Genomic DNA, 19,343 nt, shown 5'->3' with positions numbered 1-19,343 from the left:
TATTTGAAGACATAATAGCTAAAACGTTCTTTAACATAGGGAAAGAAAGAGATATCCAAAGAGCCCCAAAGAAGATGAACCCAAGGAGGTCCACACCAAGACATAATAATTAAAATACCAAAAATTAAAGATAAAGGCAGAATCTTAAAAACAGCAAGAAAAAAGCAAACAGTTACGAACAAGGGAAAGTCCATTAGACTAGCAGCTGATTTTACAGCAGAAACACTGCAGACCAAAAGGGAGTGGCAAAACATATTAAAAGTGCCAAAACCTACAACCAAGAATACTCCACCCAGCAAGGTTATTCAGAGAGAGTGTCCCAGACAAACAAAAGTTGGAGGAGTTCATCACTAAACTGGCCATTAAAGGGACTTCTTTAAGCAGAAAAAGAAAAGAACATTAACTAGAAGAAAATCATGAAAGGAAAAAATTTCATGTGTGAAAGCAAACACAGAGTAAAGGTAAGTAGATCAATCACTTATAAAGCTAGTATAAAGGTTAAAAGCCAAAAGTAGGGGGTGCCTGCGTGGCTTGGTTAAGCCTCTGACTCTTGATCTTGGCTCAGGTCACAATCTCACAGTTTGAGTTCGAGCTCCACGTCCAGCTCTGAGCTGACACCGCAGAGCCTGCTTGGGATTCTGTCTGTCTCTCCCTCTCTCTACCCCTCCCCTGTTGGTGCACACACAGTCACTCTCTCTCTCTCTCTCTATCTCTCTCTAAAAAAAAAAAAAAAAAGGTAGTAAAATCAATCATATTTAAAGCATTTGTGAAGGGATTCACAAAATAGAGAGATGTAAACTATGACATCATATACATAAAAATGGGGGGAGTAAAAATTCAGTGCTTTTAGTATATGTTCAAACCTCAACATAATAGACGTGATGTATGACAAACCTACAAATAACATCATACTCGATGGCAGAAAAACAGAAAGACTTTCCCCTAAGTTAAGGAACAAGACAAGATGTCCTTCTTTGCCATTTTTAGTCAATATGGAACTGGAAGTCCTAGCCACAGCAATCAGACAAGAAATAAAAAGCATCCAAATTGGTAAGGAAGAAGTGAAACTGGCACTATTTGCAAATGACATACTATATATAGAAAACCCTAAAGACTCCACTGAAACAATTAGAACTAACGAATGAATTTGGTAAAGTTGTAGGATACAAAGTTAACATATAGAAATGTGTTGCACTTCTATACGCTGATAACAAGGTAGCAGAAAGTGAAATTAAGAAAACAATTCTATTTATGATTGCATCAAAAAGAATAAAGTACCTAGGAATAAATTTAACCAAGAAAGTGAAAGACTTTTACTCTGAAAACTACAAGACACTGTTAAAAGAAACTGAAGATGACACAAGAAAATGAAAAGATACCACACTCATGGATTGGAAGAATTAATCTTGTTAAGACGTCTACACTACCCGAAGCAATCTACAGATCCAATGCAACCCCTTTCAAAATACTAACAGTATTTTTCACAGAGCTAGAACAAGTAATACTAAAATCTGTAAGGAACCAAGACAGACTGTGAACAGCAAAAGCAATCTTGAGAAAGGAAAAAGCTGGAGGTATCACAATCCCAGATTTCAAGCTATACTATAAAACTATCGTATTCAAAACAGTATGGTACTGCCACACATAAGTCAACAGAACAGAATAGGTAGTCCAGAAATAAACCCATGCTTACTTATGATCAATTAATCTAAGACAAAGGAGGCAAGAACATACAATGGGGAGAAGACAGTTTCTTCATTTAATAGTGTTGAGAAAACTGGACAGCTACATGCAAAAAAATAAAAGCAGACCACCTGCTGACACCATACACCTTACATCATGCACAAAAGTACACTGAACATGGTATAAAGACCTAAATGTAAGACTGGAAACCATAAAACTCCTAAAGGAAAACATACTCTGTAATCTCTTGGACACTGGCTTTAGCAACATTTTTCTGGATCTATCTCCTCATGCAAGGGAAACAAAAGCAAAAACAAACTATTGGGATTACATCAAACTAAAAAGCCTTCGCACAGCAAGGGAAACCATGAACAAAACAAAAAGGCAACCTACTAAATGGGAGGAGACACTTCCAAATGATATATCCAATAAGGGGTTAAAATCCAAAATATATAAAGAACTCCTACAACACCCTCAAAAAATCTTATCAAAAAATGGCAAAGGGGGGCGCCTGGGTGGCGCAGTCGGTTAAGCGTCCGACTTCAGCCAGGTCACGATCTCGCGGTCCGTGAGTTCGAGCCCCGCGTCAGGCTCTGGGCTGATGGCTCGGAGCCTGGAGCCTGTTTCCGATTCTGTGTCTCCCTCTCTCTCTGCCCCTCCCCTGTTCATGCTCTGTCTCTCTCTGTCCCAAAAATAAATAAAAAAACGTTGAGAAAAAAAAATTAAAAAAAAAAAAATGGCAGAGGATACGCATAGACATTTTTCTAAAGAAGATATCCAGATGGCCAACAGACATATGAGAAGATGCTCAATGTCACTAATCATCAGGGAAATGCCAATCAAATCCACAATGCAATATTCCCTCACCCCCGTCAGAATGGCTGGTACCAAATACACAACGGGGTGCTCAGTCGGTTGAGTGTCTGACTCTTAGTCTCGGCAAAGGGCACGATCTTACCATTCATGGGTTCAAGCCCCACGCTGGACTCTGTGCCGACAGCACAGAGCTTGCTTGGGATTCTGTCTCTCCCCCTCTATTCCCCTCCCCCACTCATGTGCTTGTGCTGTCTCTCTCTCTCTCAAAAATAAGTACATAAACTTAAAAAAACTAACAACACAAGAAATAAGTGTTGGCAAAGATGTGGAGAAAAAAAGGGAACTCTAATGAACTGTTGACAGGAGAGTAAGTTGGTGTAGCCACTGTGGAAAACAGTATGGAGGTTCCTCAAAAAATTAAAAATAGAAATCGCATTCCACTACTGGGTATTCACTCAAAGAAAACAAAAACACTGATTCAAAAAGATACATGCACTCCTATGTTTACTGCAGCATTACTTACAATAGCCAAGATATGGAAGCTACCCAAGTGCTCAGCAATGGATGGATAAAGAAGATGTGGAATATAACTGAACCATAAAAAAAGGAATGAAATCTTGCCATTCACAACCACATGGATGGACCCAGAGGGTATCATGCTAAGTGAAATAAGTCACACGGAAAAAGACAAATACTATGTGATTTCACTTATGTTTAGAAACTAAAAAACAAAACAAATAGAAACAGAGAACAAATGAGAGGTTGCCAGAGGGGAGGAGAGTGGAGGTGACGGGCGAAATAGGTGAAAGGAACGAAGAGATGCAAACTTCAAGCTTTCTCGGCGGTGACAACCTCCCCTCAAGAACATGCCCCTCGCAAAGGACCTCCTCAATCCCTTCCTGCAAGAACAGAGGAAGCGTAAGAAGCAGTGAAACGTCCAGTGCTGCAAAATCACCACCATCTTTGGCCACGCACAAAACAGTAGTGTTCTGTGTTGGCTGTCCTCTGCCAACCTACAAGGAAGAAAGGCAAAGCTTACAGAGGGTGCTTCTTCAGACGGAAGCAGCACCGAAAGCAATCTGAATCCAAATGAGTGGAAAACCATCCCAATAAACACATTTTAAATTAAAAAAAAAAAAAGTAATAAGGTAAGAACTTCCAGGTATAAAGTGAGTTATGGGGATGAAAAGTATAGCATAGAGAATATAGTCAGTAGCTCTGTAGTCACTTTGTATGGTGACAAATGGCAATTTATTGTGGTGAGTCCTGCATAGTATGTAGAACCGTCGGACCACGACGTTGTGCACCTGGAACTAACGACGTTGTGCACCTGGAACTAATAGTTATATTAGTCTATAACTAGGTCAACTATACTTCAACTTAAAAAATGTCAATGGAGGGGCGCCTGGGTGGCGCAGTCGGTTAAGCGTCCGACTTCAGCCAGGTCACGATCTCGCAGTCCGGGAGTTCGAGCCCCGCGTCAGGCTCTGGGCTGATGGCTCAGAGCCTGGAGCCTGTTTCCGATTCTGTGTCTCCCTCTCTCTCTGCCCCTCCCCCGTTCATGCTCTGTCTCTCTCTGTCCCAAAAATAAATAAATGTTGAAAAAAAAAAATTAAAAAAAAAAATGTCAATGGACTAAACATTCCAATTAAAAGGCAGATTAGACCTTTCAATCTGGATTCAAAACAAGACCCACAACACACTCCCTACAAAAAATGGACTTCAAATCCAAAGATATAAGAGTATTTGCTCATGATTATTTCACTTTCTTTTTATTTAAAAGCACAAAAGCAAGATCAGCACAGAGCTATCAAAGGGTCTTAGGTGAGAGGAAAATAAGCCATCCATTCTACACTTCTACAAACACACATCAAGCATCAACTCTGTGCGCAAGACTGGGTGCTAGGCGCTTCAGGGAGACCCCGAGAGAGGAGGACTAATGGTCTGTGCTACAAGTGCTACAGGACTCAGAAGCACCAGAGGATGTAAATGGTGAGATTTCCTTTGTTGGGGTGATGTATGGGTGTGAGGAGAAGGACAGACATGAGCAAAAGGCTTCGTGGAGGAAGTCATCTAGCCTTGTGCCCAAAGCACCGGGAGAATTTTGATGAAGGAGTAATTTGGTGTTCATTATTCATTTATTTTCTGAACTGAAAGTCCGGATGTCCAGCCTAGTGGTTAAGAGCATGAGCTTTAAGTCAGAGAGGTTTGGGCAGCCAGCTCTCCTATGACTACTCTGAGACCCAGGGCAAGTTACTTACTGCTCCTAAGCCTCACTTTCTGCATGTGAAAAGGAGATGATCACTTCAATTTTACTGGATATTTAAAAGAAAGGAGAGAATGTTGCAAAATGCATTACAGATTGCCTGCTTAATGAATTAACGTTACTAGAGAAATGGAACGTACCCTCTACTTTTCAAAACACAAAGCCTTTTGGGGGGGTGGGGGAGAGGAAAAATGGGTGATGGGCACTGAGGAGGGCACCCGTGGGATGAGCACTGGGTGTTGTACGTAAGCCAATTTGACAATTACATTCATAAAAAAAAAAAAAGCCTTCAATAAAAACAGCAAAAATGTAGGCAAGGCACTACAATCTCTTACAATGATAAACTAGAAAAAATATGCCAGAAATAACATGGAGGCAAGGCATAAAACAGTATCTTTCACACAGTAGGCACGTGATGTTTGCATGCCTATGAAATGACCGAATGACCCAAATAATAGATGAGCTACGTCTCACAGCGCCAAGTAGCTACCTTCCGTCTATAGGACAACAGCAGTGCATTTGAGCCTGTAAAACTGTAAACCAACTGATACATCTTACTATTCATGGCAAGATACTTTACAACGTCTCTACATTACACAGATGTGCGAGTTCCCAGAAGTGTCTATGAGGTTCCTTCAGACAGTAAAGAGCAGGTCATGGGAGGCAATGGGCATTCACAGCTACAAAGAGAAGTGAGGAACCAGGAGCCAGGAACCCCCAAGGAAGCCCGCCCACGGCTGAGCACGAGCCACACGGAAGGCAGCAGCTCTACCTCTCCAAGAGGAATTAAAGCAAGTCTCTTTTTCAACCTTTGTCTCTGATCCTACTGCTACTGCTTCTTATTGTTATTAGGGACAGTGTCCATTTCTGCTCCCTGGTGGCTTTGCTATCCGCCTTCTCCCCAGGTTTCTCTGTGACTCTGCTCCGCTGCCCTGGCCAAGTCCCTCTCCCAGCCTGCATCCTGTATAGGGTGCTCTGTCACACACACCACTGGACACTGCTCTCCTTCACACCCAGCCTGTAGGTGGCTCCCCTTACCTCAGGCGCTGATCCCTGATCAGTCGCGTGTAGCCGGTCTGCAGAGTCACAGGACCCAAAATGCAGTAGTCCGTGTACAAGTGGACCTCCCCACAGCTGTTCTGCCTGGAAGGCACTCCCCCCTCCTATGACCCATGTAAGATCACAGGTTCGCTTCAAGATTTTTTTAAAGTAATCTCTACATGTAACATGGGGCTCGAACTCAAAACCCCAAGATCAAGAGTGACCCGCTCTTCCGACTGAGCCAGCCAGGCACCTCCCCACAGGTTCACTCAAAAACATGGCAGGTGAAAACACATTCCCTGTCACAAGGGGCTCATAATTGCTGTAGCAACAAGGGACCAGGTTTCAACATCTGAATGAGGTTTGGAAAAATCACAAGACAAAACTGAAGGAACTCTGCAGTGACTATAGGGTACATAACATCTGAACAGAATTGTTAAGAGTTAGCAGGGACCCAGAAGGCCTTCTGGTCCAAAGCCTTATTTGCGCAGTGATCCAGGTCCCAGAGAGCCTAAGACTGGCACAGAATGAGAGCCCTGGGGTCCCAACTCCTCGTCAATGTTCTTTCCCTACGCAACAGTGAACGGTAGTGCTTAAGGATCCAGTCCCTAACAACGACAAAAGATCTGACTGGAAGAATATAACTTCATGACAAGTAGAAGCTTGGGACATTTTTAAGTAAACTGCATATCTCAGCCTGGCTAAACCATGCAATGAAGAGGAACAGTAATGGGCCTTTGTGGGCAGGTATTCACTCTATTATAAGCCACACATACATGATTGGAAATGTTCTGCCTTCATGAAACCTTTGGTTAGGGAAAGAGAGGAATTTGCATCTTCTTGAAAATTCTAAAAAAGCTGACTTAAGGCACAAAAAGGTCAGATGACAATTGCATCATCTGGATTTGTTTGGCAGAGGTACTTGGACAAATTAGTCTCATGGGGTCCCCTCTGTTTCGCTCACAGAAGCCAAGCTGAACTTGTTTACCGGCCTTTTCTTGATCCATAAATTGACACGTGAGTTAAACAAAAACTGTAAAACTAGGGGCGCCTGGGTGGCTCAGTCAGTTGGGCGTCCGATTTCGGCACGGGTCATGATCTCATCGTCTGTGGGTTTGAGCTCCGCGTTGGGCTCTGTGCTGACAGCTCAGAGCCTGGAGCCTGCTTCAGATTCTGTGTCTCCTCTTCTCTCTGCCCCTCCCATGCTCATGCTCATGCTCTGTCTCTCAATAATAAATAAACGTTAAAAAATTAAAAAAAAAAAAACGGTAAAACATCATCCACACATGCTATAAGTGACACTCCAGTTCAAGACACCAATACATTTTGCCATTAAAAAAACAGGTGCTGGATATTTTGGCAAAATGTCCCGTGTATTCTGCAGTCAGAAAAACCAAACACCTGCTTTTTTGTGGCAAGCTGGATGAATGTGTTTTAAAAGTATACATTCTTGGGGCGCCTGGGTGGCGCAGTCGGTTAAGCGTCCGACTTCAGCCAGGTCACGATCTCGCGGTCCGTGAGTTCGAGCCCCGTGTCAGGCTCTGGGCTGATGGCTCAGAGCCTGGAGCCTGTTTCCGATTCTGTGTCTCCCTCTCTCTCTGCCCCTCCCCCGTTCATGCTCTGTCTCTCTCTGTCCCAAAATAAATAAAAAACGTTGAAAAAAAAAATTTTTTTTAAATAAATAAAAAAATAAAAGTATACATTCTTTACATGAATGCAAACTCATGATGAATGTGTCCTGTACAGACACATTCTGTAGAAAGACAGAAATAATGCACAAGATTTTCTTAGGAAAGGTAATCTAAGAAAAATCCAAGACAACCAACACTGCTTCAAAAACCCAGACTAGCCTCGGAATAGAAGTCAGCCCATTAAGGGATGTGTGATGAGTAATTCAACTTCTGAAAACACAGTGGGACCTTTATTCACAGGAAGGGGGAACCGGTCGTCTACTCTACCCCTCCAAAACTCTACCTTGCAAACAACAAGGGGCTAAGACGCATCCTGAATGCAAAGAAGGAATGAACTATCCTTTTGGTTTTTTTTCCTTTTTAGTGATGCGATGGGTTTGTTGTTTTCGTGGGGTTTTTGAAATATAATTTACATACCATAAAATTTACCCTTTTAAATAAGTGAATATATTGGTTTTTACTACATTCACAAGGTGTGCAACCATCACCACTATGTAATTACAGGACATTTTCATTACTAAAAACAAACTCCATACCCATTAGGAGTCACTCCTTCCTCCTAGTCCCTGGCAACCAATAATCGGCTTCCTGTCTTGATGGATTTGCCCGTTCTAGGCAGTTCACATAAATGGAATCCCACAACATAGAAGCTTTTGTGTCGGACTTCTTCCACCTAACATATTTTCAAGATTCATCCATGATGTAGATGCAACAGTTCTTCATTCCCTCTGACTGCCAAATAATACCCCGCTGGGTGAATATATCGTTTATTTATCCACTCATCAATTGATGGACCCTTGAGCGGCTTCCGCTTTCTGGCTATTATGAATCGTGCTGCTATGAACATTCATGTACAAGCTGTTGTGCAGACGTAAGTTTTCATTTCTCTTGGGTATGTACATAGGAATGGGATTGCTGGGTCATATGGTGACTCTCTATATTTGAACTTCTAGGAACTGCCAGACTTTTCCACGGTAGCTGCACCATTTTATGTTCCCCCCAACCATCTGTGGGGGTCCTAATTTCTCTACATCTTCACCAAAACTTGTACATCTTATTGACCACAGCCATTCTTGTAGATGTGAAGGCGACACAATGATACAAATCTCACTGTGGTTTAGATTTGCCCTTCCCTGATGATCATGATGTTGAGCAGCCTTTCATGTGCTTATTAGTCATCTGCACTACAGAAACATTATTCAGATTCTTACTTGGGTTGCCCTTTTATTATTGGAGTATAAAAGTTCTTTTATATGGTCTAAATACAAGTCCTCAGATCATGATGTGAACAGGTCTCTCATCCTGTGGGCTGTTCACTTTCTTGGTAGTATCCTTTAATGCACCCAAGTTTTTCATTTTGATGAGATCCAATTAATTTTTTTCTTTGGTTGCTGATCTTTTTCAATTCTATTAATACACAGTTGTTTCCATGGAGAATGCACTGTAATGACTAATCAGCCAAGTGTCTTCCTCAATTTTGTTACAACAGTGATATAGTAAGCTGCTTATTCAGTTAGCGTGTCTGGTCTCATTTCTCCCTTAGAAAAGAATAAGTGGTTGTAATTCCCTTCATAGAAAGGAAACAGATCGAGGCTTTCGGATTATGGACTATAACTCTTTATCTCAGAGAGTACAACTGGGAATATAATCCTGAATGTCTGGGTGCTTAACTGGAACCTCTGCTGCCCAACAGCCCCCACCTCCAGGCCTCCATGGGGCTCCAGCTCTACCTCCTCTTCTGGTCCCCGAATGCGGCCACCCCTCGAGGCTCAGCCTCCACAGCTCACTCTACAGGCGGCCCAGGCCTTCTCAAAGCTCGCACTTTAGCTACATCAGTCGTCATCTCGCTCCGCCTCTGAGCCTCTCCGCCCAGACATCACACCTTTGAAGCTTCGTATGCCTGCGGCAGAGAAGCACCTTCTCTTCCAGCCGCTCACCCCGGACTGTACGTCTACATTCTCCCACTCACCCTGCTTCAAACCTCAGAGTCTCCTTTGACTCCTCCTTCTCCCGCTCCCCCACGTCGAAGCGGCCCACCCTGCCAGCCTCTGACCCAGCACGGTCCTCCCTCCACTAATCCAGCCCTACGGCACTGCCACACTGCTCCTCCCTGCATGCCCGTTTCACCCCCTTACTGCTCTGCTCCAATCCCATTAAATGCTCCCGTTCCCTAACGGCTAAACCCTGACACTCAAAGCCCTCCATCATCTGACCCAATCTGTCCTTCCTACCTCATCTCCTACTTCTCACCAACCCTCCGCTCCAACTGTACCATGCTAACCGACTGTTTCCGACACGTCCTGTGTTATCCCCACCTCTACACGGTTGCACATCCCGTCCCTCCTCCCTGGCCCGCCCCGTCTCTTTCACCTACCAGTCACCCTTCCTTCTGGTTAATCCCACTCCCTTCACTAACCGGCCCCCCCCTCGTTCATTTCTGAAGCACCTGTCTCTACCATTTCCTTGACCCTCTATCATTGATCCCAGTTGCTCACATGAGATACATTCCTGTTCCCAATCCCCATGTCCCCCCTCCAAACGTATAAATACTGAGCACCCACAGTGGGCCAGACGCTCTGCTAAGCATCAGTTACAATGAAGTGGGAGGGGAGACAAAAGTTCTGGGAGTGCCTCACGGGACTCAGGGGCAGGCCTAAGGGGTTAGTAATGATTAAAGAATTATATTCAACAAATGTGCCCTTTAGACTGTGCTACATTCTATAAAGGAAAATACCGAGGGCTAGGAAAGCACGTAACAGGGAGAAAAGGCCCTCAGTAAGTTGTTCAGGGAAGGCTCCGGAGAAGGAGAGAGAAGTTCTTCTTTGGGTATCCTGCCTTCTCTCTCTACATGTCCCAAGTTCCTGGACACAGGCCCTGCCTCATTTGCCCTTTTTTTAGTTTTAGCACATTGCGTAACAGGTGAAGGAGCCCATGAGTGACTCTGGTAGAGGAAGGGGAGGATTCTGGAGCAGAAAAGCACCTCATCTAGAAACTGAGCCAGAGTGGGAACACTCTGGGAGACAGCCTTGGGTTCAAATCCCAGCCCTGCCACTCATAAGCTCTGAGCACATTACTTGATCTCTCTGTTCCTCATCTAGGAACCAGGACTAACCATATCCCTCACGAGTGGCCATGAAGGCTACGTGTGAGTATACACAGAAAGCCCTACGCAGACCTAGTACGTGGAAGCACCCAATAAACGGCTGCTGCCATCGTTACCGTTATTTATGTTACTATTACAGGACTCAAAGGCAGGAAGTGAGCTTTGCCAATTGTGTGTCAGGTCACCAAATACGGGCCAACTCCCTACTAAGACTTCTGAGTCTGCATCTTCTATGGTCTACAGCAGAGATGAGCCCAGAAGGGTTCCCCTGAAAGCACGAAGGCTCTTGCCAGTCTGTGGAACTATCCCAATTTGCTCTGCTTGAGGTCTGGTTTCTTGCTCTGACTGACCTTAGGCTGTAAGGCCCCAGGAATCTGAGGCAAAAGAGAGGCTAAGGCCAAAGGTCATCATGGCCACTTCCTAGTTTGGCTGGCACTTATCTATAAATGGAAACACAAAAGAAAGCTTCGTCCTTCCAAGTCTGGCATCCCTCCTCTCCTTGCGGCCGTCTCCATCTCTCCTCTTCAGACGGGGGGCAAGAGGGCAGTACAGGGTGCAGCAGGGAGAAGAGTAGCCCGCCAAACATGTCCAAGTCCTAATTCTCGGAACCTATGAATGTCAAGTTAATAGCAAAGAGAAATTAAGGCAGCAGATGGGATTCAAGCTGCCGTTCACCTGACTGTTAAACAAGGGGATTTTCCTGGGTTATCTAGGTGAGCCCTGCGACTACATGTAAACATGGAAGAGGGGGCAGAAGTCTATGTGACAATGAGAAGATAGGAGAAAGACTCAACAGGCCACCGGTGGCTTCAAAGATGGAAAAAGGGCCACGAGCCAAGAAATGTGAGCACCCCCTAGAAGCTGGAAAAGGCACTGAGATGGATTTTCCCCTAGAGCTTCCAGAAAGGAATTCAGTCCTGCTGAAATCTTAATTTCAGCACAACGAGACCCATTTTGGACTTTTGCCCTCCAGAACTGTAAGATAATAAATCTGTTGTTTTAAGCCACTAAGTTTGTGGTCATTTGTTACAGAAACAGTAGGAACCCATATACAGAGGTAATGCAAATAAATATAAATATACTGTTCTCTCCCTGGGGCTTCAGGACTTCAGATGTAGTGCCCAGAATCAGCGTGGGGGCAGCCATGCTACCACCTCTTACACAATAAGCTTTAATAAAAGGATGCTTAAAATACTTTTTAAAAACCACTGGTGCAGTAGAAAGCCTGGGGTCAGACAGAGCTTGATCCTGTTCACCAGCCAAGTGATCCTTCCATATTCTCCTTAACCCCCTGGGGCTCAGGTCCTCATCCATCAAAATCAGGATGCCTACCTCACAGGGTTGTCATGAAAATTAAATGGGGCGACGGGAATGACAGAGCTCGGCCCAGAGGAAGCAGTCAGTAAACAGCTACTCTTCCAGCCTCCGTCCTTCTACAAAGTCTTCCCTATGGGGCGCCTGGGTGGCTCAGTTGGTTGAGCATCAGACTTCAGCTCAGGTCACGATCTCACGGTCCGTGAGTTCGAGCCCCACAGTGGGCTCTGTGTTGACAGCTCGGAGCCTGGAGCCTGCTTCCGATTCTGTGTCTCCCACTCTCTCTGCCCCTCCCCCGCTCATTCTCTGTCTCACTCTGTTTCTTGAAAATAATATTTTAAAAAAACTTTTTTTTTTTTTTAAATAATTAGGCACAATCACAGAATATCCTATGTCATTCCTCTCCCCTTAAAGGGATCAAGAGGAGCACAATCCCACCTCCCTCAATCCACCCAAGCGGGCAGAGTCAGGTTGGGGTTCCATTCACTCGTTCAGCAAATCTTTATCACATGGACAGGTCTGAGGCAGTGAGCAGAACGGACTGGTCTCCACCTTCATGGAGCTTACATGCTAGCAGAAGAGATGTTCATCAAATGCCAAGCAAATACACTGCCCCATCAGGGAGAGCTACGAGGGAGAGATGCGTGGACTGCAAGTGACAGGTTGGAGGGTGGAAGTGATCTAGCCAGGAGGTCAGAGGCTTTGTAGAAAACAAGTGAGCTGAAGAACGATTAAGCATTGACATTAAACATTAATCGGAAGAACGATTAAACATTAACTTGATGACAGAGGGAAGAGAATTCCAAACAGAGATATAACAACAGAAAGGCCTGATGGTGGAAGGGAGGGAGGCCCAAATAAAAGAAGGCCAGCATGGCTGAGGAGCAGAGAAAATGGGGAAGCAAGGAAAGCAGGGGCAGGGGGTGGGGATGACTCTCCGATTCAACTGGATGGGTAATACATTCTATTCGCCAAAACAGGAAGCACTGGAAGAGGGCCACACCAGGAATGGGGAGGTCACGAGGTCAATTTGGGACATGTGGGGTTTAGGGTACCTTTGGGGCATCCAAGCAGAGCCATGACCTGGGCATCTGGATATACAGGATATGTAAGTCTGGAGTTTATAGGTAACCTCTGCACTAGAGGTGTAAACATGGCGGTCACGTGTGAACAAGAAGTAACTGAAGCAGGGACGGGGCCTGGGTGAGACCGCCCACTAGAGAGAGAGAGAGAGAGAAAAGGGGCCTCTGACAAACACTTAACACCCAAGAGCTGGAAGGTGACTATAAAGGCGGTTGGAAGGAGCACTCCGAGAAGTAAGGAGTTACGTCATCTAAGGGAGCAGAGAGTACCCAGGAGGAAGAAGAGGTCAACATCAACTAACATAAGACTCCTTAAGATGCCACCTGACTGATGGGACCCTGCCTGCCCAGCTGGGTGACCATACTGGCAAGGCCTGATGTCCAGGAGGTGAGGCCTATTAGATATTCTCCTTGAGGGCCCTGGGAAGTGACCCAGATATTAGAGGCTCAACTACTAACGGCTTCCTAGGAAAAAACAAACAGAAGAGCAGAGACCCATTACCTCCAGTGTCCTGGCCTCAGGAACTGGCTCAAACCAGAGGACAGAAAAGAGCGGATACCGGCCTGGACACCTCCTCTGTCCCAAGGCTGGTTAAATATGTATAGCTTTAGAACTAGGGCAATACCTGAGACCTGACACTGGGGTGCAGGGCAGAGGGGCTCCTCCTCTCCTGCAGGTCCCCAGGTGGCCAGGCGCCTGGACTGGGGCCTCCAGCTATAGCAGAGCACCGTTTTCCAGCCCTTCTGCCCCCAGTACTGAACCCACTCACCTGGTAAGATTCCTGGACCTTGTACTCCGTCTGCCTCCTTTTCTTGCTCGTCTGCCCGCTCTGAGTTCTCAACCACCTGATCCAACTCCTCACTCAGCTAAAGGGGGGAGACAAAGAGAGCAAACCAGTCAGCCACATCAGCCTTGCTGAGGAGGACTAGAATGAAAAAGCAGAAGCTTCCTCTCACTTAACTGTCTCTCTCTCTTTCTCTCTCACACACACACAATCACATGATGGAGGGGGTGTTATACCAATTCTACAGATTAGGACACTGAAGCTCGGAAAACTCACATTGACTTCCCGCATGTTCGTTTCCTAGGGCTGCCGTATCAAAGCACCACAAACTGGGTGGCTTAAGAATTAACAGAAGTTTATCCCCGCACAGTTCTGGAAACTAGAAATCTGAAATCAAGGTGTTGGCAAGGTCGGTTCCTTCTGAGGGCTGTAAGGAAGAATCTTTTCCATGGTCTTCCCCCAGCTTCTGGTAATGGCCAAGCCTTGGTGTTCCTTGGCCTATCGAGGCCTCTCATCTCCAAGCTCTGCCTCCATCTTCATATAGAGTCTGGGAAGTGCATCTCTGTGCTGTCTCCACAAGGTCAGCTACTTATAAGGACACCATATTGGATTAGGGCCCACCCTACTCCAGTATGACCTCATCTTCACTAATTACATCTGCAATGACCCTATTTCCAAATAAGGACACTCTCTGAGGTACTAGGGGTTAGCACTCCCCACACATCTTTTTGGAGGGACACAATTCAACCACAACACTTTCCTTGGCCATAGAGCCAGAAGTCAAATCCAAGTTGGTCTAGTTCCAAAACCGATGATCTTAACGGCTTCCCAGAGGAGGAGGAAACGCAGCTAAGAGTATGCTGACAGAAGGAAACAGTGAAGTTGGTGTCAGAGCTCTCCAGGACACTGGCTCAAGTCCACCAACTCAGGCTGCGAATGGCAGGAAAAAAAATGGGGAAGGTGGTCCATCCCAGAAACAGATATTGATCAGCAGCCTGACAACAGGCAGCTTCAACCTCACCTCATCAGTGCTCTCACCTGTCAAATGGGGGAAATGAACCACCGAGAAGGGCAGGCAGAGGATACAATAACAAACAATTCTTCATAGGACTGAGGAAGAGGGGAAGAGAGATGAAGACCAGAGTTTAAAGGACCTAACATTGAATTGGGAGGGAAGGGAAAGGGATTGCTTTCCTAAATATTTTCTTAGGCTCACAGTGTCAACACTTAAGGTCTCAAACGTTTTAATTAAAAATTAATATCCAAGAAACTTGGGTTAAAATAAAACTCTTATGTATCTATTGTTCTTCCATCTCCTCCCCTCTTTTAAAAAATTTTTTTCTGATGGGGGGTGAGGGGCAGAGATAGAGAGGGAGAGAGAGAATCACAAACAGACTCCACACTGTCAGTGCACAGCCCAACACGGGGCTCAAACCCGTGAACCGTGAGATCATGACCCAAGCCAAAGTTGGACACCTAACCAACCGAGCCACCCAGGTGCCCCTAATTTTATTAAGTGATCTCTATCCCCAAGGAGGAGCATGAACTCACAAGCCTGATATTGAAAATCACATGATCTACCAACTAATCCAGCCATGGACCTTCATCTCCTTTTTCATGCCTCCACTCCTGCCCATTAGAATCAGGTAAAATCTCCAGTGTAAAGTCCTCCAAGCCCACAAGAAAAGAAAACCAACAAGTAGGAGAGGGCTGGGAGGCTGGGGAAGAAACCATGAGATACAGGTAGTGGGGACACATATCAAGAGATCACCAGAGCCCTCGCTGGCCAAAGAGAAAGAAGGATGTTAGTCTGAGAAGGCCCAAAGTTCTTTGATCCAAGCCTCACCCAGGTTCAGCCTAACCCAGATAGCAACACGCTCCCAACCCAGCTCCCTTCCGGACTACCTGCAGCCCCATCCCCAAAGCCAAAATCTCCCTTCAGCAAAGAAACCCAACTCAGAGCTAGTTAGACTCCTAACTCAAAGGTCCACTCCCAGAACGACCCAGGCAAGAGAGTTGGGCCACCCTCTGGGAGGCCTCCTTCCAAAGAAGGCAAGAGACAGGGACTTCAAAACGAGCCACTGAAGAAGGTAAAGGGAAGGGCCCTTCCAGTGTCTTCCATCTTGGGGGTGCCCTCAAATAGAAAGTGACTTTACCTTTGGCCTTGCCAAGTAACTGTCTGCATTTTAATAAACGTTTCAGGAGCCCTACTAGGAAAGGCGATACTGCAGGTTACATATGGATGGTGAGGGACATGGTCCTACAAATCAGGACCCCAAAGCTCCCTAGAAGCAGGAGCCACCATGTCCTGTGAACAAGAACTATCATCCACTGAGAGGTCCCTCCCTGCCAAGCACTGACCTAAGCACCTTCCATATACCAACTCATTGAACCCTCACAACCCTGTGAAATAGAACTATCATCACCTTCCTTTGCAGAGGAAGAAACCTGAGGCTCAGAAAGTGACTTGACAAATGGCCAGAAGCAGAGCAGGAGAGGAACATGGGCTCCCCAACTTCAAAACAGTATTTACGCACTATGCTCTACTCCCTGTGAATCTGAAAACTTTCAGAGGAAAGACACAACTCATTCCTCCGGATTCCTTCACAGGCTAGGGCATGGAATCTAGGGGCCACAGAATCCCAACACAGGTTAAAATCTATCTGGCTCCTTTGGATAAAGGAGGTTGCGGGGAGAAAGATAGAAATTTGTCCCAAAGTCAGATTCCAGACCAGGTCCTACACTAAAAAAACAGCAAGCCTTAGGCAAATCTCATCTGCCTCCAACTCAGATGGAGGTTCCCCTTCCACTGTAGGGCTAAGCCATCTGCTTTTATATTATTTATATAATCCACACAGTATCATTTACAAAGAGAGGAATGTACATCAATATTGGTCAGTATTGATCAAAACAGCAGGAAGTACATATGAGAAGGACAGGCAGAATCCTAGACTGATCTGGGAAGTCAGTCTCCATGGAACATGAGGGACTTAAGATCCCTCCTTGAATAAGGGAGGGGATTTTGACCAATGGGGACTGAGAAGAAGTTAAAGAAAAAGAAATGGTGTGAGAATGCGCATAGGGACAGGAAAGTCGGAGCACATTTTTAAAGAGTGAATTTCCAGTGTGATCAGAACACAGATAGGTGAGATGAGAAGTCAGGGATGCTGAGCTGTGCAGCGCTTCCGAAGCTTGCTAAGAAATTTGTGGACTGTTCAGCGTAGATCAAGGGCAGCACCAGGTGTTTGTAAAAAGGAATGTTCTGGGATCAAGGCAGGGCCTCAAAGCAAATCTGCACAGCCTAGGGGACACCAAAGGGAGAGATGGTAACACAGCATCTCACTCAGGTGGTCAGAGCAGACACAGAACACAAACCTGAGGACTGAAGATGTGTAACTGAACTTACAAATGAGGGGACGACCGTGCCGGGTGGGGGAAGGGGGGATGATCACCAGAGATGACCAGAGTGTAAGACCTAAGAGGAGGAGGAGGAGAGCAGTTTACTAGTTCCAGTAAGTCAGGAGGACTCAGGAAGCCTGAGGAAAAGCTGAAACCGCCTGTAGCTCGGACAAACAAGAAAGAGACAAACAGCTGGAAAAGTGATAGTTAAAGTAGTGGGAGGAGGTGAGAGCGAAAGGAAAACGGAGCGCGGCGAGCAACAGCTAGATAGGCGAAAGCACCTTTTCAAAGTTAGGCGGCCGCCGAACAAGCTGTAATTATCCCTGTCATGTACCACGAAGCCCTGGGCTTGCAGAGGGGCTAATGCTCCCAGCGCATCTGTTCCAGCCGGGAGGAGGGCGCCGTGCCTCCACTTGCAAAGAACAGCCGAGGTCAAGTGCGGCCGGCGCGCTGCTGCCTGGCTCGGACGCCGTTTCAATCATTCACCTGCTGGTTACGGCTCACGGCTCGGGGGCCCCGGCTCCATCCCGCGCCGGCAGCATCCGGAGGAGGCTCTGCGCCCCGCTTCCTTCCTGCTCCGAGGCTCCTCCGCACGCGGGGACCCCTCCCCCGCCGCACTCCTCGGAAAGCTCACTCGACCTGCCCGGACGCCCCCCCTCCGCCGCCCAGACCGCGGGACCCCGCTCCTGCGCCCCGCGGGAAACTTTACTTCCGCCCCCACTGCTTTGTACCTCCTGGTAGGATGTGGAGAGCTCCTGCCGGATCATGGCACTGACCCGAGCTAAGCCACACCTGACGCCGCCACAGCGCGGGAGAAGCCGCGGGGCGAGCACCGCGTCCACGGCGCCTGAAGCAGCCGGCTCTGCCAGGCGAAACCGGTTCGGAGGTGCGGCCCCGAGACCAGGCGGGGCGGAACTTGGCGCATGCGCCTCCCCCCCCACCCCGCCCGCCTCTGGAGACCCCGAAAGGTTGCTGGGAAATGTAGTTCTGGGCGGGGGGGGGGGGGGGGAGGGGGGGGAGAGGCCCCCTCTCAGCAACCTTGGAGCTGAGAAGCCTGCGCGATAGTTACCCAGACCAGGCGTTAGTTACCCAGACCAGGCGTTAGACGCACGTGCTCGCTTCCTGTCTCACTTCCTCTGTTTGTGGGAGGAGGAGGGACGGAGAAAAGGAGTAGAAAATGGAATGAGGGGTAATTAAGTCCAACGAGTGAGGGAGCCTAATCTATAACTCCAAGAGGCAGTCTGGTGGTTTATAACCATTAATAAATGTCTGCAGAGCACTTTGTATGTTACAAAGCGCTTTCACTCATATAATGCCATGATCCTGCAAGGAACCCTGTAAGCAGGACATTTTTCTTCCTGTTTTACAGATGAAGAAACAGGTACCTTGTTTCGGACAGGATTTGGGGATGGGAGTAATGAAGTGAAGATTATTTGATCCAGGATCAGACTACAGAATCCAAGTGCTTTCCATTATTCCTAGGGTAGACACTTGGGAGTGGAGACCTCTCGGTTCTTGTCCTGGCTCTGCCCCTCTCCGACAGGTCTTGTAATACAAGCCTCTTCTCTTTGCCTTAGATTGCAACGCCTAAACCCTGCCCTGCTAACAGCTCCTTGATAAGAGCCTAAATAGATCATGTAGCAAAACCCAAAGGTGCCGTTCACCACAGCAGAAGCCTCCTTGTCCTGAGTGTGGTGGAGAATATGGCGTTTGCCCTGTAGCAGGGTGGATCTGAGGACCACATCTTCCCCTTCTGCTACTGCCTGAACTGCTATTCTGTGTGGCCGCCCTGGGCTGATTGGTGGTGAGGCAAATAGAGGTTGCTTATGCCGCCGTGAATGCTGCTCTGTGTCCCGGGCAGCTGCAGATCTGCAACCGCCTGCACGCAGGCCACTCAACGCCTCTTCCCTCTTCAGTGTCAACCACAGTAGCGCCAACCACATCAAAGTACCCTGGACCTCCAGAGTGTTAGTAGTGGGAGGAGGCCCTCTCACCTCTTCTGACCACCCTCCCCTATCCTGGGTTCCCTGGTCTTGCATCTTCAAATGGGACGATATATGTAGTACCTTACACATGGTAGGTACTCAACAATGTTCAATTTATGAATGGAACACTTATTCCAGCTATTTCATTTAACAGTTGCTTGCAAATGCAAATAACTAC

At 46.7% G+C, this 19,343-nt stretch overlaps 1 protein-coding gene across 6 annotated transcripts in view; it reads right to left on the bottom strand.

Annotated features, from left to right (window-relative positions):
- Positions 1-19,343, bottom strand: part of PACC1 (proton activated chloride channel 1) — a 168,294-nt gene that overhangs the window by 17,329 nt on the left and 131,622 nt on the right. For 3 of the 6 annotated variants that reach the window (XM_047840826.1, XM_047840827.1, XM_047840824.1), the window contains one exon: positions 13,767-13,863. In XM_047840826.1, coding sequence (XP_047696782.1) covers positions 13,767-13,863 — 97 coding nt within the window. Of the gene's footprint in view, positions 1-13,766; positions 13,864-14,057; positions 14,367-17,911; positions 18,111-19,343 lie in introns of those variants that run through there. The other 3 variants (XM_047840829.1, XM_047840830.1, XM_047840828.1) reach the window with 3 other exon arrangements.

This window comes from Prionailurus viverrinus, chromosome F1, assembly GCF_022837055.1.
Source record: "Prionailurus viverrinus isolate Anna chromosome F1, UM_Priviv_1.0, whole genome shotgun sequence".
NCBI lineage: Eukaryota > Metazoa > Chordata > Mammalia > Carnivora > Felidae > Prionailurus > Prionailurus viverrinus.
The sequence above is the reverse complement of the archived record's forward strand: the minus strand, read 5'-3'. Positions and strand labels throughout refer to the sequence as shown.